We start from the raw sequence: 23325 nt of genomic DNA on the forward strand, positions 1-23325 counted from the left end.
CTGTCCACAGGGTGCGAGGAGCTGCTGAAGGACGTGCTGTCGGTGGAGAGTGCAGGGACCCTGCCATGTTCTCCAGACATCCCAGACTGTGTGGAGCAGGTAAGAGTGGCTGCTGCCTCAGTGCCTGCTGCATGAGGCCACCCTCTGCATTGGCGCCTGGGCTCAGCTTTAGAAGGTCTGGAAGGACTGGGCCTTCCACTTATGGTCTTCTGGCATCAAAGTAAAAAAAAACAAAAAACAAAAAAACAAAAAAAAACAACTACAGAATTGCTGGGTAAGGTGGCACCTGCCTCTAATCCTAATCCTCAGGAAGCTGAGGCAGGGGGATTGCCACAGGTTTGAGGCCAGCCTACACTACATAGCAAGACTCTGTTTCAAAATAAAATAAGAAAAGAAGAAAACAGCACTTTAGAATGGGCACAGTGAAGCCCTTAGGAAGTCTAGTGTACACGTACACACACACACACACACACACACACACACACACACACACACACGCACTATGTAATTAAAACTTTTTCATTTTAAAGTTAGTTTTCATAACCCAGTCTCCAGGGGCTGAGAGTCCCCATTGTGGTCTTTCTCTGACCAGCTCCATCATGGGGCCCCTAGGGGCATCACCCTAAGTCATCTCAGTGTCATAAACTCAGGTGTGGGTAACAGGAAGTGGTTAGGCATAAACGCCCCTCCTATAGGGAAATACCAAGGCCTCCAGAGCTCTGTGCCTCTTTGCTTCCTGCTGATGTGGTAAATGCCATGACTAGAACCACGTTAGGGAGATCACAACCCATCACGGAGGGAAGTACCAGCAGCCATTCAAAGCAGTGGCCTGGAGGCAGGAAGTGAGGCCAGGGCCATGGGGGTGCCCTGCTTGCTGGAGTGCTCTCTGCTTCTGTTAAGCTAGCGTTGGGCCAGCTGCCCTGGGCTGGGCCCTCTACCATCAATAAAGAGTCGATAAGATGTCGCTAAGATGTCGTGCCCACAGTTCAATCCGATGGAGGCAAATCTTCAGCTAAGGATGTCCCTTCTTCCCACGTGTGTCAAGCTGGCAACCAAGAATAGCCATCATAGAGACCGACTTCATTTTGTATTGTCATATACCCTTGGCTTTAGTTGACCTCTAGTTGACCTCTAGTCTTCTCTCCCACTCCTTCTGCTCCGCATACCCACATAAACCTTTCTATCCCTAGTTATTGCCTTTTCCTTAAGGCCTCTCTTGTCCCCTTTTGTCCCTCTCTAGTTTCCTGGCTTCTATACACACTGGCCTCCACATAAATTCTCATTCTCTCTCTCTCTCTCTCTCTCTCTCTCTCTCTCTCTCTCTCTCTCTGTGTGTGTGTGTGTGTGTGTGTGTGTGTGTCTTAATTCATTCTGCTATTATCACCAAATGATCTATTTATAATGCATTGGACTATTTTTGCAAGCACAGCTTTGCACTACAGAGACAGTTTAAATCGCACTGTCTCCAGTCTCCAGGGAACCTTCTGGCCAGATGAGGACTTATTTGGCTTCTCTCCCAAGTCAGCTCCAAAACCTCTGTGGCTCCAGGTGGTACCTCATCCTGAGGCCACCTCCCTGAGAAATGGTAGACGCCTAGAGCCATAGTAGATGTTGACCAGATTCTTTGGACACTTTTGTGTGTGATGTCCAAGTGGGCTTCTGTGGGGAGGACCATGGGGAGGAAGCTATAAGGGGTCCCATAATGCTGAGGGTGGCCAAACAGACTGTGTTGAAGAAGGCTAAGGCATTATCAAGAGACTAAAGTGTAACTGATTCAGTTAAAGATTGCGGTTGTGCAGGCTGCGTGTAGCCTGGTGGTAGACTGTTTATCTAGGTTCTCATGACTAAGCCTGCCAACCTGATCAGATTCAGAAGCATCTAGAACAGAGTTTTCCAACCTTCCTAATGATGTGATCCTTTAATACAGTTTCTCATGTTGTGGTGACCTCCCAACCATGAGGTTATTTTATTGCTACTTTATAACTTTAATTTTGTTACTGGTATGAATCATAATGTAAATATCTGATATGCAGGGTCTCTGATATGTGACCCCAAAGGGGTCAGGACCCACAGGTGAGAAACACTGTCCTAGAAGACTGGGAAAGGCCATTCACGGTACATGGAGGAGGGTGTTTTCAGAAAGGGTTAACTAAAAGGAGATCTGCTCTGGATATACAGGCCCCACCATCCTGTCGGCTGGAATAAAAGGACACAAAAGGGAAAAGTTGGGCTGGAGAGATGGCTCAGTGGTTAAGAGCACTGACTGCTCTTCCAGAGGTCCTGAGTTCAAATCCCAGCAACCACATGGTGGCTCACACCCATCTGTAATGGGATCCGATGCCCTCTTCTGGTGTGTCTGAAGACTGCCACAGTGTAGTCATATATAATAAATAAATCTTAAAAAAAAGAAAAAGAAAAAGAAAGGGAAAAGTCGATAGATCAGGTTCCCCCTAGCAACATCTCCACCACCACTCTGCCTCCCCCACCTGAGGTCCACCACTACCACCACACATTCTACTACAGTGTTACTCTGTCTTACCTCAGTCTCCAAGCAATAAATCCCAGTGAGACTCAAACCATGAGCCAAGATAAGTTTTCCTTCCTCCCTTCCTCTCTGCCTCCCTCTCTTCCTCTCTTCCTTCATTGTTTTCTTAGGCCTCTGTCACAAAGACAACAGGACTAACACAAGGTCTAGGGCAGGAACAGAACAGTGGATTTTATAAGGTGGGAACTGTGATGGATCTGGGGACATTCAGAGATTCACCATCTGACCATGAATAAATGTTAATAAAACAGGCTTTATTAAATACTGACCAGAGGACTGGAGATCGGGTCAGAGGTTAAGAGCACTGGCTGCTCCTCTAGAGGTTCCAAGTTCAGTTCCCAGCAACCACATGGTGGCTCATAATCATCTATAATAAGGTCTGATCCCCTCTTCTGGCCTGCAGGCGTACATGCAGGTAGACCTCTGTATACATAATAAACAAAGAAACCCGAAAAACAAACACTGGCCGAGACCACACCTGAGACTCGTGCTCAGAGTATGGCCCCAAAATACATTAGCCTGGGGCTTATAAAGGCAAAACTCACGGGGCTACATACTTCCTGCCTTTGTCCAACCAGGGGCAGTCATATATCCTGACGTACTTCCTGCCAATGTACCTCCTCTACCTACCCATATCAAGCACACATCCTGTGTAGTTGGGGCAACCAGGTTTGTTTATAGAAGTGAAAACATGTGGTTTGTTATCTTACAGAACATCAGTCCCTAGCGTTCCAGGGCGTTACCTGTTCTTGGGCAAGTGGGCCTTTCAGGTTAGAGGCTTGTTGTTTTGTTTTTAGAGACAGTATTTCTCTGTGTAGCCCTGGCTATCCTGGAACTCCCTCTGTAGACCAGGCTGGCCTCAAATTCACAGAGATCCTCCTGCCTCTGCCTCTGCCTCTGCCTCTGCCTCCTCTGCCTCTGCCTCTGCCTCTGCCTCTGCCTCTGCCTCTGCCTCTGCCTCTGCCTCTGCCTCTCTGCCTCTGCCTCTCTGCCTCTGCCTCTCTGCCTCTGCCTCTCTGCCTCTGCCTCTGCCTCCTGATGAAAGGCACCACCACCTGGTGAGGTATTTTTGCTTCTCAGATCTCTTAAGCACAGTAATTTAAACTTAAAACATAATGTTGCTATCACAGGAATGAGGAAACTGAATAACAGGGGCAAAAAGCCGATTGGCCAGCATTAAACTGCTATTTTGAAAGGGTTAAGGTAGCAGGAGACTTCCTTATTGTGCCAGCTAAAACCCTCCTGATTTCTGGGAAAGCACAAAGCAGTTTAGTTTCAGTCTTAGTAGCACAAAACACCGTCCTGAGCAAGGCTCTTTCTGTCCGGTCTGCTTAGCGCCGACGCCTGGCCCACACAAAGGAAACCTGTACATTTTGTCTAACAGTTTGAAGGTGACAGAGACTAAAGCTCCAGCTGGTGTGGGGCCAGGATTCCAGTCCAGTGTCCAGATTGTGCTCAACATAAGAACCCTTAGTGGTAGACCAGGATAACCGGGCTCCAAGGTATGTGTAAGGCCAGTGCTGTGGGCTCTGGAACCGTCTTACTGTGCCCAGTTCATGGATGCATCTGGGACAGAGAATCCCCAGCATGGGGCAGACACTGAGTGACCGGGACTCTTTTGGGGTCCAGCCTTTGTGGAGGGTGCAGAGTAGGCTAGTAGGCTGTACCAGCCTTTTAAATGGGGTCCATACCTCACTTTGGCCACTGACTGGCCATGCAATCTCAGCAAGTTCCCCTCAACACCTCAGAGATTCAGTTTCCTTGGCCATAAAGCAAGACTCGCCCAGCCAATCTAGGTCTGATTTAATGAGAGGACAGATCAGGGATCCACGGTCACCAGAGTCTCTGCGTCCCTTTCAACCTTGAGGCCCGACGTTTTCAAAGTCAGACACAGAGCCTGTGCGCTGAGAAGTGGGAGACCAGAGAAGCGCTGAGGACAGGTACCCCTGGGGTACACAGGAGCAGACACATGTTCCCATGGGCTCCGGCTGCTTCTGTGGCGTTCGTCTCAACCACTGACAGAAAAGATGGTGTGTTTAGCAGAGAGGAGAAATAGGCTTGGGGGACCTGACCTTCAAGAGGAATTCTTTATAAGCAGTGGTCTTGTAGCTTTGTTTTCCCAAAATCCAGAGGTTCCAGGGAGTCAGCAGTCAGAACAACCTGGCTTTTTCCCGCAGGGATGTATAATGTGACTGTGATTGTGGCTCCGCGTTTTTAAGCCTCTTCCAGAGAAACAAACCGCTTTCTGCCCTCCACACCGCTCTAGCCAGAGCACCCACTGAGGCTGCATATTCATAGACGGGGCAGGCGACTTGGTTTGTTCTGCTTAGCCAGATAGCTTGGGGGACATGGGCCAGTTCCTGCCTGTGGGCTCCTGGGTGTCCCAAACCAGCCAGGCAGAGTGAATCATTAGAATTCATTGGGATTCCAGCTCCTGGAACAGATGGGGCAAACCCATAGCTCATCAAAGACTATGAGGAAGCCCGCTGGAGGCAGAGCCCCATGCTACGGACCAGGTACCCAGCACCTTGCTGTGCTCCAGCTGTCCCCTAGAGGTCAGTGTGGGACCGAGACCAGGAAGCCAGCCATATCCTGGTTCTTTGTGGGTTTCCAATGTGTCCCCAGGGAATACAGGTGGGTTGGGGAGGTAGAGAATGGTATGCAGCTGTCAGTGCGGGGGCCGAGAACCCTCAGGGAGGGAGATGATCCCTTCAGGGTATGGACATCACTTGCAGCATCATGGCTAGATGGGAGTCACCTTGAGACTGTAAAACGCTTTCCTATTGGCTGTAGGATAGGCTTCTACCTCTGCTCCTCTTCCGGGTCGCATGGAGGCCCTGATGCTGGGCACCACCCTGGGTCTTTGACCTTGGCAAGTCCATTCTGTGTGTTTACTAAACCATTCCTGTGCAGCACTAGATTCTGACTGTGGAGGACACCCTTGTCCTCAGAGTTTGACACAGCCGTTGGGGAAAATGTCACTATATATTGCCAAACGTGCTGCTGACCATATTTCTCAGTTCGGGAAATGTTGGTCTAGTGAAAGGGTGCCAGAAGGTATCCAGGGATGGTGTCTCCAGGACAAGCCCCCAACCCACACCCCCAAACCCACCCCATCTGCTCCAAGGGCCGCCTACTGCCTCCCTTTTGTGTGACTCTCAGTCCATATTGTAAAGAGAGCTGTGAAGTCATGGCCCACAGGCATCAAAGAAAGAGTTTGCTGGCCAGGAGCTGTGGTCACCACTTGGCAGGCAGCGAGGCAAAACCTAACTATGAGATTCTGGTCATCCACCTATGTGGGCAGATTACTAGGAACTCATCAAACCAAGCAGCATCGCTGACCTGCTCCTCCCACGTGGCTGCCAGTGTCAGAGTCTCGTGCTACCATTCATCTAAAGGAGCCTAGGTCAAAGGGTCCCCCGCAGTACCCTCATACGTTGCAGCCTCCCGCACTGTGCTCTCCAGAGCCCTCTCCTGTCACAGCTGCTGTCTACCCAACAGGGTTCCCCGCTGTTCTCTCTCTCTGGAACGCCCATCACAGCCACAGCAAGTGTCCCTCCTCCCAGGGGATGGAATGTGACCTCGGGTCCCACCTGCATATCTCGAACCCCAAAACTGGTGACGTCAAACCTCTCCTAGTTTGTTTAGTTTTATTGCATTAACGTGTGTGTGTGTGTGTGTGTGTGTGTGTGTGTGTGTGTGTGTGTGTAGTGGAGACCAAAGAGGACATACAGTGCCCACAGGCTCTACTACTTGTGCAGCTGGGATCGTGTGCAGTCTGTTACGTGGGTGCTAGGATGTGAGAGCTGAACTCCAGACCTCATGCTCGGACAGCAAGCACTCCTGCCTGATGACCGATCTCTCCAGCGCCCATCTACCTACGTTACGGGAAGGCTGTGTTCTGTCTGGATTCTGGCCTTGTCTTCCTTCTGGGCCGTCTGTTTTGCCCACTGACTGCCACAGGCCGTCTGGTATTTGTGTTTTAAAACTTCCCTAGGCATTTCTTTCTCCGGGTCCCCTTGGCCCCACCCTAGAGGAGGATCTGTGCTGGGCTTCCTGGAGGCCTGGGTGCATAGACAACACTGCTTCAGTCTTACTGTCCAGAAGGTTCCATCGTCCTGGGGGGGATAGTGATGACAGAGTGGCAGGGCCCTGTCGAGCTCTCCTCCTTCACAGCAGACAGCACCTGTGTCCTCAGGGTTTCTGTAAGCAACTAGAAGATTAGATATCCAGAAATGGAATCATCATAGCAAAAGATGTGCAGATTTTATTTTTGAAGTAGATTTTTGTTGTTACTGTTGCTTTAAGACAGGGCCTCACTCTGGCTCTACCTGTTTTTGGACTCAGTAGGAAGCCCAGGCTGGCCTGATATCTACTATGTAGCCCAGGCTGGCCTTGAAATAACAGTCTCCCTTCTGCCTCAATCTCCCAGTCCTGGTAGTATAGACATGAGCTACCAATCCAGCTCAAAATACATGTTTAGGGCTGGAGAGATGGCTCAGTAGTTAGAGCACTGACTGTTCTTCCAGAGGACCCTTATTTGGTCTCCAGCACCCACATGACAGCTCACAACTGTCTCTCACTCCAGTCCCAGGAGATCCAGTGCCCTCTTCTGACGTCCATGGCCACTGCATGCACGTGCTGCACATGCATACGTATAGGCAAAACACATAAAACAACAAAATACATATTTTTTTTCTTTTCTTTTTTTCAGAGCTGGGGACTGAACCCAGGGCCTTGCGCTTGCTAGGCAAGCGCTCTACCACTGAGCTAAATCCCCAACCCCAATACATATTTTTTAAAAATAGATTTTTAATAGTTTTGTATTTTTGTTTTTAATGTAAGAAGTCAAGGAGACTGTACCAACTATATTTTACCGATTGTACCCAAACTGTATTATAATATACAAGTCCTGTTTGCTCCCCATCCCCAAACTTTGGTGTCACCAAACCACCGCAGTCTCTCTTCTCCAGGCGTCGCCTCACTTGTTCCACCAAGAACAACACATTATCGCTTAATGTTCTGCACTGTTGACACAAACACTTTACTATGATTTTCTGAAGTAGGAAAAGCAATGCAATAATCATACTTGTGCTTCAGTCTGTCTCCAGCCAGTAGCCAAATACTCCACAAAGCTACGGTAACCAAAGAGCATGGTCCTGCCATGAAAATAGACATCTGGAGAGATAGAACAGAGAGCCCAGAAATACGTCACGGATAAAGGTGGAAAGAGAATAGTCATTTGGCTTCATGACGTTGAGAAAATTGGATAGCAAATACAGAAAAAAGGACCTCTGTCCCTCTTCTCAGGTAGATTAAAGACTTGACTGAAAACAGGCAGGCACAGATGGACAAATTCAGCCTAGCAAGAAGTTTTTATAGATAAAGTTTTATTAGAATACAAGCATGTCCATTCGATTAATGCCCCTCCACCCACTTTGAGGCAGGGTCTCTCTTATCTATTTAGCCTTGGCTAGCCTGGCTATGTGGGCCAGAGATCAGCCAGCTCTGCCTCCTGAGTGTAGCACCACACCCAGCCCTCATGGCTGTTTTCAAACAATGGCAATGGATTTGAATGGGAACCCGCCCTTGGTATCTGCAGAGGCTTGATTCCAGGACCAGTAAGGACACTGAAACCTGTGGGTGCTCAAGCATCCGGTATAAAACGGCACGGTATTTGCATATAGCCCGTGCATATCCTCTCACGTGCCCTGCTGTCACTTCCAGGTTCCTTGTGTGCCTGAAGCAATGCAGATGCTATGCAAACACCTACTCTCACAGTTTAGGAGTAAGGGCAAGCAAAGTGTGTTCTACTTTACCATTGGTCTGTTTGCTATTGGGGTTTGGTGCTGGGAACCATCTTGAACCTAGGGCTTAGAATACGCTAAGCACAGGTCTTTCCACTGGGCTGTACCCCCAGGATTTTGTTTTGTACCTGTGGTTAGTCGACTGTGATGCAAGATCCAAGGAGAGCGATAGATGCCAAGAGTAGCTGCCTCTGAGTCTGAATGACTGCAGATCCTGGAATATATGCCGATGTTTTTTTTAGGGAAGAGTCACCCAGCTCTCCATAAGTGCAAACTGTTCATTTAAAGGATACAAATGTTAAAGCTCCTGATACACCCACAACTTCCTCTCTGAGAAGCTCATCAAGACTGCCTTAGATCCTTTTTAAAAGATCCTATTTGTGTTCTATTTGTGTGTCTATATGTGGGTTTGTGCACATCCCCACAGAGGCCAGAAGAGGGCACTCAATTCCCTGGAGCTGGAGTTACAGAGAGTTATGAGCTGCCCAGCATGGATGCTGGGAAACAAACTATACATCAAAACTGTCTGTAAGACCTGGCACCATCTTCTGACCCCTGCAAGTACCAGGCACGTATGTGGTGCTCACGCGTACATAAGAGCAAACACTTCTACATACAAAAGAAAAATAAATCCCTCTCTTGGGCTATCAAGATAACTCAGTGGATAGGAGTTCTTGCCACCAAGACTACCTGAGTTCTACCACGGGGACCCATGAGGTGGAAGGGGAGGCTGACTCCTCCGGGTCATCCTGAAGCCCTTACAAGCTTGTGCTTATACAACATTCCCTCTCTAACACACAGTCCAAGACAAATGGGGTTTGGTAAGGACCAGGACTTTATCTTAGACCCCAATTGGCTTCCACTCGTATTCAGAGATTTTGCAAAGCCCATCTTGTCAGAGCAGGTCTTTCTATCCTGTGCCCAGCCTGAGAACACTTCAGAGCCCCCCCACTAAAGACCACCATCCCTTCATCCGGAAGGAAGCATCCTTGAGGACGCTTATGACAAATGGCTCTTCTAAGTTCAAAGAATACTTCCTTTCTAAAAGACAGTACTGTAACTCTGCAGAACTCAGAGCTTCAGGGTGGCACCCTCTGTGCATGGTGTGGCAGTGAGTGGAGAGTTTATAGCTCAGGAGGATCCGCCCTTAATCCATTCCTCTTGTGTGTGCTCCCTCCAAAAAGGAAAACAAGGCTCAGAGCTTCTGGAAGAATATCTTCAGGAAGTAGTTGAACTCTGTGCCTGAGGGCAGAGCAGAGCAGTATAGGTGTTGAGGAGGCCCTTTTCATTCACTTCCTCTGCCTGGGCTTCTCCACCCCCACGCCCACACCCCACCATCCAGCCCCCTCACCTCCTGCTCTGATCATCCCCTGGGAAGTCTGGGCTGTGCTGGCGCGGTGCCTCCCTCCGGGACAGCCCCGTCCTGGTGCTCAGGCGCAGGGACATGTTTATGAAGCAGCCACATTGCAGGGCTCCATGAAGCAGGAAGTGGACACATAGGTTCCACCTCTTCTGAGCCTGGCAGAGTTCTGACTCCATTAGCCAGAACTTTCTACGGTGAGCCTGCTCGTTCTAGTGCCCTCCCCCATCAGTGAGTTAAGTGAATCTCTGACACACGTGGGAAACATCACACAGGCATGTACACACGTAAGAGGTTAGCTTTCGGAACACCACAGGCTAAGCCCATGTTCTCAGGCCCTGCTGCACAGGAGAATCAGGAAGCTGTCAAAAAGAACACAGGCAACAGAATCCTGCCCCATAGAGGTTAGCATTTGATTAGCCATCCATCCATCCATCCACCCATCCATCCACCCATCTACCCATCCATCCATCCACCCATCCATCCATCCATCCATCCATCCATCCACCCATCCACCCATCCATCCATCCACCCATCCACCCATCCATCCACCCATCCATCCATCCATCCATCCATCCATCCACCCATCTACCCATCCACCCATCCACCCATCCATCCATCCATCCACCCATCCACCCATCCACCCATCCATCCATCCATCCACCCATCCATCCACCCATCCATCCACCCATCCATCCATCCATCCATCCATCCATCCATCCACCCATCCACCCACCCATCCATCCATCCATCCATCCATCCACCCATCCATCCACCCATCCATCCATCCATCCATCCATCCACCCATCCATCCATCCATCCACCCATCCATCCATCCATCCATCCATCCACCCATCCATCCACCCATCCATCCATCCACCCATCCACCCATCCACCCATCCATCCATCCATCCATCCACCCATCCACCCATCCATCCATCCATCCATCCATCCACCCATCCACCCATCCACCCATCCATCCATCCATCCACCCATCCACCCATCCACCCATCCACCCATCCATCCATCCATCCACCCATCCACCCATCCACCCATCCACCCATCCATCCATCCATCCATCCATCCACCCATCCATCCACCCATCCATCTTCTTTCTCTCTGTCACTCTCCTTCCTTCCTTCCTTCCTTCCTTCCTTCCTTCCTTTCTTTTTCTCTCTCACCGCCAGGTAACTAATTTTAACACAAATTCACTATTGCAACCAGTGTCCTCAAGGTCTGGGACACATTAGAATGACCTGTTAGCTTATAAGAGTTCCCATATGGGGTTGGGGATTTAGCTCAGTGGTAGAGCGCTTGCCTAGCAAGCGCAAGGCCCTGGGTTCAGTCCCCAGCTCTGGAAAAAAAAAAAAAAAGAGTTCCCATATGCAGGCTGTGCCTCTGACCAGGGCAATTCCATGAAGCCACAGTGAACTGACCACTCTGCATTCTGGCCAGTTCCTGTCAATGCTTTCTCTGAGTAAGCAAGACTGAACAGGGAAGAAGAGACCCATCATCCCTTGCAAATGGCCACTGCCTGACCCAGCCGTGCGCTCACAAGAGTTCCTGCCGTCTTTCTATTTTTCTGTGGTTTGATTGATAGCCTCTGGCCACAGCTTGCGATTGTACCCCAGCCCAAAGCATTCACAGTACTATAGACACAGCTTCATGGAGTCTCAGCTAAGGAAGTAAGCGTTCCTGGAGTGCAGTGAGCCATGACTTGGCCTTCTAGGACCAGGACTAGGAGTTGCTGGGAGGCTGTGTGCTGACTATTTAACTTAAAATGTTTTCAAATTTTAGAAGAATGATAAGAGCAAAACAAATGCATTTATTCATTTATTAATAAATAAATGAATGCAATTAGCATGTTGTACTGTGTGTGTGTGTGTGTGCACAAATACATGTGTGTGCATGTGTACACACTTGTGGTTTGTTTGCATATTTTTAAAATATTTATTTATGGGGTTGGGGATTTAGCTCAGCGGTAGAGCGCTTGCCTAGTGAGCACAAAGCCCTAGGTTCGGTCCCCAGCTCCGAAAAAAAAGAAAAGGAAAAAAAATTATTTATTTATTACATACACTGTAGCTGTCCTCAGACACACCAGAGGAGGGCATCAGATCTCATTACAGATGGTTGTGAGCCACCATGTGGTTGCTAGAATTGAACTCAGGACCTCCGGAAGAGCAGTCAGTGCTCTTAACCACTGAGCCATCTCTCCAGCCCCCTGTTTGCACATTTTTTGTTTTACTTTTTATTTTTATTTTATATGCACTAGTCTCTGTCTTCATGTATATCTGTGTGAAGGTATTGGAGTCACTGAAACTGGAGTTACAGACAGTTGTGAGCTATCATGCGGGTGCTAGGAATTGAACCCGGGTCCTTTGGATACACAGCTAGTGCTTTTTTTTTTTTTTTTGGAGCTAGGGACTGAACACAGGGCCTTGCGCTTGCTAGGCAAGCACTCTACCACTGAGCTAAATCCCCAACCCCACAGCTAGTGCTCTTAACTGCTAAGCCATCTCGCTAGCCCTTGCTTGTATGTTTTTACTGCTGGGGATTTTGTTTGCCTCTTTTGGTGGGCTGTATAAAAATTAGTTGCAAATATAATGACATTTGATGCTAAACTTTGTTATCTGTTTGAGGCTGTATCTCATGTAGCTCAGGTTAGCCCCAAATTCACTATGTAGAATAGGGTACCCTTGAAACAGTGATCCTCCTGCCTCCTCCTGAATGGCCTTGATTCTTAAATTCTTGGTGGCCTTTTAGCCCGAGGGCCTTCTCCCACATACGCACAACGGTCTTGTCACTTGCAGGAAATTTAGGAAGGATGTAACACGTTATCTAATATAGACTGCTTTCATAGTTCCCCAACCTCAGACCTAAGCCAGAATCACACGGTATTTGCAGCTGTCATGTCTTTTTAGCGGCCTCAGCCTAGACTAGTTCCTGAGTCCTTCCCCACACTCCTTTGTACCAGGTTTTCTGAATGATGTCTTAGCAAGGCCTACCTCCTCCTCAATGTAGCTTACAGAGAACTTAAAGCAGGGCTCCTAACAGGGATCTCTCTGTGTCTGTTGGCTTCTCTGAGGTAGTGCAGGACACGATGCAAGGGCCTATGGCATGGTGGATGGTGCCTTAGCAGACGTGTGCCTGAGGGAGGTCCCAGCCTGGTGCTATGTTCTTCCGTCCACTCCCCTCCTCCACCCCAGACTATACCTCCCATCTAGTTGTTCCAAGGTCACCTGTCATTAATGAACCCCCCTTGCTTCCTCCCTCCCTCCTTTCTGTCCTCCCTTCCTCCTTGGGAGTGCCACAGAGGCCTGTGGGTTTGTTCTAGAATATGTTTTGAATCACCTGAGCCCTTCTCCCCATCAGTGCAGAATCTGAAGCTGCCTTCCAACACATATCCTACTCTCTTGCCTTTCTATGACAAACCTTCCACACAACTGCCAGAATTTCGTTCCAGGCCCTTACATCAGGACCTGAAACCTGTCAAGGGGCACAGAAGCAGGAGACTCAGCTCCACTCTGCCCATTGCAGCCTGAGGAGCTCCCCTAATCTTTTAAGGGCCTCACCTCAGGCCAAACTGGAATTTGCGACTTTGAAATAAACACGAATTTCAGGGTAAGCCGGATGAAGCAGAGTTGATCTTTTTATTATAGAGCATTTTAATATAGATTTTAACCATGAGGGTTAAGAGAGAGGGCAGGGTTGCTTAGAAATAAAGACAGATACACCGGAGAGCACAGCTGTGGGATTCTCTGAGAGAGACTTACTTCACAGTCTTTATCTAGTCATAGGTAGGTCTTTGGTGAGATTTGAGACTATTATCTTCAAAAGATTGCTTAGAAACCTAAGTGAGATCATATGATGGCTCCTGAGGGGTACCTGGTGGGCTTATACTCGATAAGGTCACAGAGATACAAGGAGGTAGGATGTCTCCTCTGTAAGCAAAATTAACGGCCTTGAGATCCCCAGAAAATATCATCAGAGAGGAGTGTGGCCCTGCCCAAGATCGTAAGCATCAGGCCTTAAACCATAATCACTGCTGTTAACGTGGACGGTCCATGTCTGAACGGGACAGTGCCAGCATGCCAGCAACTCCATGGCAAACGTTAATCGTGTGGGAATTTTCACCTCTCTGATGGAGAGGCCTCGGCCAGTCTCCAGAGCAAGGAGCTCCTTCCCTTTACCATGTTCCCCAGAATTTTCCTTGTCCTTCCATCCTTCTTCAGAATGCTCTTGCTGGAGACCTTCCTCTGCTAAGTCTTCTTAGCAGAGCCCTAGGCCAGAGTCCCGACCCCCTACAAACGAGGACCCCTCCACCTGCCTGGGAGAGCAACCAGGAAAGTTGTGCTGGAAAGGTTCAATGCAGCCGTACAGGGCACAGCAGAGAGCTAGTGCCTCCGTCCCTCTGCAGATGCTGCCCTGAGATGCAGCCTTACATGGGGGAAGATGGGAGAGAAGGAGGTGTGCTAGTCGGACTGGCAGCTGGTCATCATCTCAGCTCCTGCTGGGAGAGTGGCTCCGGGGATCACCCCACTGTTGCTCTGGGATCAGTTGGGCTCCTAGGAGATGACTGCTTCTGCGTACGTAGCAGGGAAACAACTTCAGTTTCCATCGTGGGGGCAGTGCTCTGGCTTGGAAGGGTGGGCCAGTCTCATCATGGATGATAAATCTGCTAGGATTTTTCTGGAATCCAGATTTAGGGCATGGCTGGAGACTTCTGGGCGCTACTCTAGGGGTCTGGAAGAGGACAAGAAAACAAGTAAAAGTTCCCTGTTACTTTTATCTTGGAGACTTCAGCAATGAAGGGGGTGGGCAGGAAACGTTAGATAACGAAAGGGCCACTCATCCTTGTGTCATAGTGTTTAGGGCTCTCTTAAGACCAAGGAGACAGACACAGAATGAAAGCCAAGAGGCCAGGAATTATCTTGCTGTTAATCCCATGTGGGCCCTGCGGGTCCCAGTGAAGAGTTGACGCTCTTTAATGACAGGGCCTCCGAGCCCCTGTTACAATCTTGTTAGAACAAAGTCCTAACTTCTCACCACACCCTATGGGGTTTTACCTCTGCCCTAACTTCTGCCCTGGTCTCTGCCACCTCTCCGGGTTCCCAGCCATCCTGGCCTTTTTTGTCTTCTTTGCTGTCTATAATTTGCTCTCCAATGTAGTGATAAAGACCACAGTGGGAGGAAAAGGCATATTTCATCTTACTATTCTCGGGTTAGTCAGGGCAGGAACTCCGCGCAGGAACACGGAGCCAGAATGGGCAGAAGCCATGGAAGAAAGAAGGCTGCTTCCCTGGTTTGCTCAGCCCGCTTTCTTATACATCCCAGGACCATGGGCCCAGAGATGGCATAACCTCCAGTAGACCTGGTCTTCCCACATCAATAATTAATCAAAACAATACCCCCAGACTTCTCTACAGACCAGTCTGACGGAATTACTTTCTCAATTAAGATTCTCTCACTTGGGATATGTCTAGGTTTGTGTCAACTTGACAAAAACAAGCCAGCACATTCAGAGGATTCTCCTACCCTGTCCCTCTATCCTAATCAGGCACCAGCACCAGTGTTGCCTCTTCCAGGAAGCCTTCCCTGCCTGTACCCAGGTCATGCCCACCACAATGCACTGTTTCTCCAGTCCCACTTGTCCACATCTGGTACCTCTCCAGAGTGTGTGCCTCCAGTACTCAGCCCCCTTCCTGGTTCACAGATGCTACTGGGATGCACTGGCTGGCTGAATCCCGGACGGGAAGGTCACACCTGTGCTGGGGAAGAACTGGTCCCCACCTAGAAACCCAGGAGCACTAGGAGATCAGGTCAAAGGCCTCAAAACTTACACTATGTACAGACACTTGGGAAAGAAATCATAAAACCTGCTAGCAGGAGGCCCAGCCACACCCAGGCTCTCTACTTTTATATCCCCCACAGGAATCCCCTGCCCTTTTTGGTATCTCTAATGACAGTGGCCACGTTGCTGCCTAATTCTCACCTGTGCCTCTGTGACTTGGATGTGCTCTCCCTGGCCTCACCTTAAATGCCATAGATGCCACTGGAGCAGTCCCTCCTTGTCTCTTCCCTTCTTCCTTCCACCCATGTCCTTTCCACCCTGGCTGCCATGATCACCTGCAGTGAGGCCCACCAGGTTCCTGTCTTCACGCACAGCAGCAGACAATACTGGTTTTCTGCCAGGAACGTGGTGCTCCTACCTCTGAGTCTCATGGGCTTTGTCTCTATGTCTCAGTGGACAGCTGGGGCATGTCACAGCTGCCCTAAGCCAGGCCCTGTCAGTGCCAGCAATTGGAAGGTGGTGCCTGTGACCCGATTGACACTATTGATTTCAGGAAGTAGACAGATGGGAGTCCACTGGACTGGCCTTGGTGGCAGTTAATCCATGCTTGTTTGTTAGTTTTTCATATGGACTCCTTCAGAAATTGTCATGTCATCCTTGCTCAGGGGCCCTGTTAAGCCTCTGTGTACTGTTGCAGTGTTAGTGTATGTGCTGCGTGCGGAAGCAAGCATTCATGTTGTTTATTGGAGATGGAAGTCTCCCTGTTGTCCAGTCTGGCTTCAAACCTCTGCCTTGAGCAATCCTCCTGCCTGAGCTTCTGAAGTAGCCGAGACTACAGGTATATGCTGCCACACTGGGTTCCAAATTGTGATTTTCTTTTGTAAAAAAATTTTTTAAAGAATTGTTTATATTTGTTTATTTATTAGTTAGTGTTTTGAGACAGGGTCTCTCTAGTATGTAACCCCCGCTGTCCTGGAACTGGAACCAGGCTGCCTTGAACTCACAGAGATCCTGTGTAAGTTCCTCTGAAGTATTGGGATTAAAGAGACAAACCACTCTGCCCAGCCAATTTATTTATTTTTATTTTATGTGTCTGAGTGTTTTGCCTGCGTGTCGGGGCACCACGTGTACGCAGTGCCCACGGAGGCCAGAAGAGGGCATTTGATTCCCCAGAACTGTAATCTCAGACAACTGTGAGCCGCCATGTGGGTGCTGGGAATCAAACCCAGGTCCTCTGGAAGAGCAGTCAGTGCTCTTAACCGCTGAGCCAAGTCTCCACCCACCCACCCCAAACTGTAAAATTAAACTTGAGAGCAAGGCGTTGTGGCCTGGGGACCTGGGTTTACCTCTTTATCCTGTCCAGTACTGGTTGGGCCGGTAGCAAAACCTCAACCTTCCATCTGTGCCACTTTCCCACGCAAACTGGGAGTGGTAACTGGTGTGGTTCTCCAGGAAGGCCTGCAAAGCACCCAGCACAGCGCCTAGAACAGGCTGGAATTGCAAGTTGTAAAACAGGCCTTAGTTCACTGATATCTTTTGCCCCAGGGGTGCTGACCTTCTTCGGTGGCCAAGCCCACATCCCTGACCTCCACTCACCCTCGTTCCCACCCCTGTCATCAACGGCGCCTACCTAATTGGAACACTCAGCCGTAGGCCTTCCTGCAGGGTGGAGACCACCTGGTCCCAGGGGAGAGATGTTTGGAAGGCTCCTTGGAGGTGGACACCTGAGCTCATCCTGACCCCTGCCAGGGCCTTGACCAGGAAAACAAATGTGGCTGGAATACTGTGATACTGCATAACTCTGGCTTTTTGTGAGGAGCTTGCTAGGGACCGAACCCAGGGTCTCTGGTACGGTAATGCAAGCCCTCTACCAGCAGGCTAGCCCCTCACACTGGGCAGTGTGGACTGATCTGTGTGGAGGAGAAAGAATGTTCTCTTTTCTCTCCCAGGCCTCTATCTAGAGCCCACAAATTAAACTAACAAATCTCTCCCTCTCTCCTCCCCTCCCTTCTCCCTCCTTTCCTCTCCTCTCCCCTCCCCACTCCCCTTCTCTGATCTCTGTGTGTCTGTGTCAGTCTCTGCCTCTTCCCATACACACACACACACACTCACTCACTGTAGCCCTGGGACACACACACACACACTCACCCACTGTAGCCCTGGGACACACACACACACACACACACACACACACACACACACACACACACCACTCACCCACTGTAGTCCTGGTCCTAGAACTTGCCTTTTAGCTGAGATTGAAGACCCACACCCTTGCTAGTCTCTTCCTGGCACAAATTTACAAATTCATATGGTTGCTCTCTTCCTCTTCCTCCCTTTCTTCCTCTTCCTCCCCTTCCTCCTCTTCCTCCTCTTCCTCTCTTCCTCCCTTTCTTCCTCTTCCTCCCCTCCCTCCTCTTCCTCCTCTTCCTCTCTTCCTCCCTTTCTTCCTCTTCCTCCTCTTCCTCCTCTTCCTCCCCTTCCTCCTCTTCCTCCCCTTCCTCCCCTTCCTCCCCTTCCTCTCCTTTCTCCTCTTCCTCTCTTCCTCTCTTCCTCCCTTTCTTCCTCTTCCTCCTCTTCCTCCTCTTCCTCCCCTTCCTCCTCTTCCTCCCCTTCCTCCTCTTCCTCCCCTTCCTCCTCTTCCTCTTCCTCCTCTTCCTCCTCTTCCTCCTCTTCCTCTCTTCTTCCTCTTCCTCTCTTCCTCCCCTTCCTCCCCTTCCTCCTCTTCCTCTCTTCCTCCCCTTCTACCCCTTCCTCCCCTTCCTCCTCTTCCTCTTCTTCCTCTTCCTCTCTTCCTCCCCTTCCTCCCCTTCCTCCTCTTCCTCCTCTTCCTCTTCCTCTCTTCCTCCCCTTCCTCCTCTTCCACCTCCTCTTTTTTGATTCATTTTTTACTTTTTATTTTCTCCCTCCCTTTTTTGAGATGAAGTCTTACTGTAGCCTAGCTTCTAGGCCTGAACTCAGAACTGCCCTCCTCCCGCAGCCTCCTGAGGCTGGGATTCCAAGCATGAGCGGAAGGGCCTGGTTCAAGTCTTCTTTACCTAGGGAAAAAGAAACAATAATAGTCCTTTGTCAAAGTAGCATATTTGGGGTGTATTTTGATCCTCTCAGTCCCTGCTTCAGTCTTTCTCTTAGGCCCTTTGTACATACAGACACCCCCATGTCCACCGGAACTAAGTCTCTTGGCCCAACAGTGAGGGAAGCTGAGTGCCCGTCCTGCTCTGAGGACTTCGCAGGGGCGGTCTCGCTCACCCGAGTCTTGCCTCCCCCTACATTCCAGTCACTCATGCAAGTTACTCTCCTGAGGGAGGTGTTTGGCTTCAGCTTTGTGCTGGGAAGTGGGGTTGTTTATTTGTTTTGCTTTACTCTTTTGTTTATGTTTACATATTTTAATTTTAAATGTATTTCATTTACACGTACGGCCCTGTACCTCATATGTGCAGTGCCCAAGGAGGGCAAAAGAAGACATCAGGTCCCCTAGAAGTTAGGAACGGTTGTGATCCACCATGTAGGTGGGTGCTGGGAACTGAACCCTGGTCCTTACAAGAGCAACGAATGCTCTTGACTTTCGAGCCAGCTTTTTGTCTGCATGTACACCTGCAGGGCAGAAGAGGGCATCAGATCCCATTCCCGATGGCTGTGAGCCACCATGTGGTTGCTGAGACTTGAACTCGGTTCCTCTGGAAGAGCAGTCAGTGCTCTTAACCTCTGAGCCATCTCTCCAGTCCCAGAAGAAGTTCTTAATCTAAAGTACTCTAGGACAGATGGCAGGTTGGATCCATACTGCCAGTATTAGGCTGATGGCAGGTGGCTGCCCTTCCCTACCTGCAGGGCCCCTGTCCTGACGTAGGCAGGGGCTTAGCACCAGTAGACATGGAATGCTCAGCCTCTGGAGCAAGGTAGAGCCTCTGCCCTTAGAGTTCCCATCTCTGCCTGATATCCTGCTCCAAGCTTGGTTGTCTCTCCTCTCTGTCCCCACTCCCACCAGGCTATGGGAAGCGTCCTGAGAAGGGAGCTTGGTAACTAAGTCCCCGGAACGGCTGCTAGAACTCTTGTGGCATCTGTACTCTTGGCTCAGTATGTTCTTCGGGTTTTGCACCCGGTCTTTCCTCATGGAGTGAAATCTCCGTCAGATGAGGAGACTCACACCAGCTAACTGGAACTTCCCCTGGTGAGGCCTGTGAACGCACATGCTGCCTGTCGGTGAGGCTGTTGCCCTCCTTTGCCTTGACAGGTTACATCTATCTTGTTGGTCCAACACCGAATGTGTCTTTTATTGTAAATAATTTTACAGATGTCAGGGGGAAAAATCCACAAGTCTAAGGAAGGAAGGAAGGAGATACTGTGTTGGAAAACGAGTCGGGAAGCCTTCATCAAGGGAGGGGCTGTTGCCATAGGGATGAGACTGGACCCAACTGGCGTCTGCCAGCGTTACCAGGGCCAGCTGGATTTTGGTTTGGGGTTTTGGATTTCCTTTTGCTTTTGGAAGCTGGGTCTCAAGTGGGCCAGGCTGGCCTGGAATTCGCTATATAGACAAGTGTTTTCTTTTAGAGCTTTGTTTTGTAAGTATATACGTTCATTAAAAATATGGGACACTGAATTTTTGTATTATCTTTGCACAGGAGCCATGCTCATCTGCTCCGTGTTGTTCCAATTTTAATATGTGTGCCGCTGAAGAGAGCCCCCTAGCATGGTCTTAAACGGGTCCTCCCCGCCTCCCCGGCCTGAGATCTAGGGTAGGCATGTACCAGAGCCTCACACATGCTAGGCAAGCATTTCACCAGCTGAGCTGTATTCCCAGCCAGCATCAACTTTTATAGGATAGAGGTGGCCCTAGGTGGGGTAGACGGCAAGGTCACAGAACACCATGTCCCCGAGGCTGACTCCTTTTGGCAGTGAGGGTGGGCTTGTCCTGCTCCCAAATATTTCCAGGGAGAGAATGAATTTGAGGCCTGGAGAGATGGCTCAGAGGTTAAAGATCACTGACTGCTCAGTCCAGATCTCTTCCAGAGATCCTGAGTTCAATTCCCAGCAACTACATGGTGACTCACAGCCATCTGTAAGGAGATCTGATGCCCTCTTCTGATGTGTCTGAAGACAGCTACAGTGCACTCACATGCATTAAATAAATAAATAAATAAATAAATAAATAAATCTTTTTTAAAAAAAAGAAAGAATGAGTTTGAATTTGAAGGCTGGAAGTGTGGACCCTGCTGTCCCTTGGGGTGAGCTTGCCCCCTTAGCGAGGCAGGACCAGCTTTGTCGGAGCTCTGTTCTGCCCAGCTGCTCCATGTTTGTGGACTGAAAGGAGAGTATTGCTAGAGTGTGGGGCTGGCCCATCCCCAAACTCCAGGTACAGAAGGGTCCCAATCCTGTCAGAGGGCCTTCATCCTCCAAAGTCAAGTCGTCATGGCCTGGCTTCTGGAAATCAGCACTGTGAGTCCCTACTCCTGACAACTGCCTCCCATTTCTCCCGTGGAAAGTTGCAAGGGTTACCTCATAGCCCCCAGAAGACCCAGATGGATTGATTGTTCAGGGCTATATCCCTGGAAGAAGCTAGGCAGGACCTAATGTCCATTTGCTGAATGGCCTCACTAGGTAACCACACATTTCGTACTATAGCTGCTTTCTCTCCTCCCTCCTCTCCCAGTCTCCCATCCCTCTCCATCCTGACTTCCTGCTGTTTCCATCTCAGCATAGGGTACCTTCCCATGGAAGCCAGGTCTTGGCAAGAGGCAGACACAGGGCAGGGTGGGCTGTTGGAATGTTTGCCATGTGAGCCAGGTACCCACACTTTCCACGACCAAGTTCTCTGACTACCACCCGTCCCTTCTGCTTGCACTGTACAGCCTGTTGTGCCCACTACACTGTGAGGAAGCCGAGACACCGACAGCTAAGGTACTTGTCTGAGAGATCTGGTGCTCAGTGCCTGGGTTGTCACTCACCCTGTCTGCACCCAGGACTCTGACTCGCCTTCTCCTTTCCCCTTGTCCTGCAGCTTCTCTGCATCCTAGGCCTCTCCTCGCCCTCTGTCTCAGCCTGGGAGAAATGAACAACTGGGCTCTGAAGGACTTGCAAAGCTTGTCCTAGTTCCACAAAATAAGCATCGCATCACAGGAGCCCCCAGGGAAAGTGACAAGGGAGAAGAGCGCTCCCCAAGCCCCCTGGACAGAGATCCTGACTGGAAGACCTTTGTCTGGTTATGAAGCAGGAAACTGTGAAGTGAATAAGAAACACTCCAGAAAGGGAGTGTGTGTGTGTGTGTGTGTGTGTGTGTGTGTGTGTGTGTGTGTGTGTACACGTATGGCCGTCAGAGGACAAACTGTAGGAGTTTTCTCCTTTCACCATGTGGGTCTTGGGGTCAAACTCAGGTCTTGGTGGCATCTCTAAGTTTGCTGAGCCTCTGTGCCTCAGGACTTGGATGGCTTTAGGGACCCACCTTATTGGCTCTTGGGACCCCCTTCAGTCAGAATCTTTGATGTAGAAATGCAAACCCAATGGGCTCAGGGTGTGATGTGCAATGCATCTGGGGCTCAGTAGCTCCTTCCTCCCCTGGAGGAAACAAAACTTGTGATAACAGCGTGGGGTTGGGTGACAGCGATTACTTAGAGACCGAAAGGCTTGTCCCCAGACTCCTGGTCATGTGTGTCTGTTCCTAAAGCCCCTGGGCTACACAACTGCAGGGAAGAGCTAGTCTTGCAGCCTGTGGGACCCTGGACCACCCTGAGAGCTGATGCAGTACACAACCCATGCAGCAGTCCCAGGCCAAACCCCCCTTCATGGTGGTTGTCTGGCTGTTGTGACAGCCCCTGTGCTGACTTCCTGTCTCTAGTCTGCCTACCCTAGTCTTGCCTAAATCCTTCCTATGTGACTTTACCCTAGTCCTTCCCTTCAAGTCCTCCTCCCTCATCGCACTACAAATATCATCTACAAACACAGGGCCCCTGGGAGGAGAATCCTGCCTGTGAGATGTATTGGCTGTGTGACACTGGGCAAACCGCTTAGCCTCTGTAGCCAGAATCCTTATTTGAGAAGTCACGACAAAATGCCCATCCAATTAGAATTGTTTTTATTGTTATTAGTCACTAGATTCTGAGCTTCGGGAGGTCAGGGCTATCTCTGGTTCATCTTTGTGCCTAAAGGAATGAATGACACTCTAGGACTGGGTGAATATTTATTGAAAAGATGAAGGGCCCTGAGCTGCCCCTTTGACAAGAAGCCATCTATAGCTTCCCTGCCTCCTGTCTGGTACTTAGTGTCTCTGGCAACAAGGTCCTCCACCTGCAGACTGGTGCTCCTCCCTCTCCTAGTAAGTCCTCCTTCTGTCTCTGCTGTGTTCACTGGAGGCAGGTTCTGCTCCAGCAGACTTTGCCAGCGCTCCAGACAGATCAGAAGCAGCACCCCCCCCCCGCCCCCCGTGCACCAGGACACCCTATCTCATATGATGGGCGGGCCTTAGGGCACAGGGACACTTGGACCTTTGCCGTGGCCCCCTGTGATCCTTAGAGCTCAGCGGGGTGAGGGGACATTAAAATGAGTGACTGCTAAAACTCACGCCTGCTTTCTGGCCACTTTTACCTTCAAGATGCACCTTCCCGAAGGAATAAAAGGCAGGTATTCCCAGTGCCAACCTGAACAGGATGAGCGGCTGCTGCCTCCCCAGGTCCTGCCCAGTATCTAAATCCTGACTGGGGTTGGGGTAGAGCACTTCAAGTTCACGTGTAAGGTGCCCATTGCAATTGATCAGCCTTTGGGCTGGGTGTGGTGGTCCTGGCCAGTCCAGGTTGGGAAACAGGAACTTGTCTCAAAACAATAGCAAAAAGAT

The 23325-nt window shown here is 49.9% G+C and overlaps 2 protein-coding genes and 2 non-coding genes across 6 annotated transcripts in view; 2 read left to right on the plus strand and 2 right to left on the minus strand.

Annotated features, from left to right (window-relative positions):
* The window catches only part of Faul2 (FAU ubiquitin like and ribosomal protein S30 fusion like 2), a 733200-nt gene that overhangs the window by 454067 nt on the left and 255808 nt on the right, over positions 1-23325 (plus strand). The gene's annotated exons all lie outside the window — the stretch shown is intronic.
* The window catches only part of Rab11fip4 (RAB11 family interacting protein 4), a 108017-nt gene that overhangs the window by 28730 nt on the left and 55962 nt on the right, over positions 1-23325 (plus strand). For all 3 annotated transcript variants that reach the window (XM_006246903.5, NM_001107023.1, XM_008768017.3), the window contains exon 3: positions 11-99. In XM_006246903.5, the coding sequence (XP_006246965.1) occupies positions 11-99 (89 nt within the window). The remainder of the gene's footprint in view (positions 1-10; positions 100-23325) is intronic.
* On the minus strand, positions 16124-16230 carry LOC120095373 (U6 spliceosomal RNA). The gene has a single exon (XR_005490851.1). It is a non-coding gene; the product is annotated as a U6 spliceosomal RNA (small nuclear RNA).
* LOC120095366 (U6 spliceosomal RNA) lies at positions 20082-20184 on the minus strand. Its single transcript, XR_005490845.1, has one exon. It is a non-coding gene; the product is annotated as a U6 spliceosomal RNA (small nuclear RNA).

Source organism: Rattus norvegicus, chromosome 10 (assembly GCF_036323735.1).
Source record: "Rattus norvegicus strain BN/NHsdMcwi chromosome 10, GRCr8, whole genome shotgun sequence".
Classification (NCBI taxonomy): domain Eukaryota; kingdom Metazoa; phylum Chordata; class Mammalia; order Rodentia; family Muridae; genus Rattus; species Rattus norvegicus.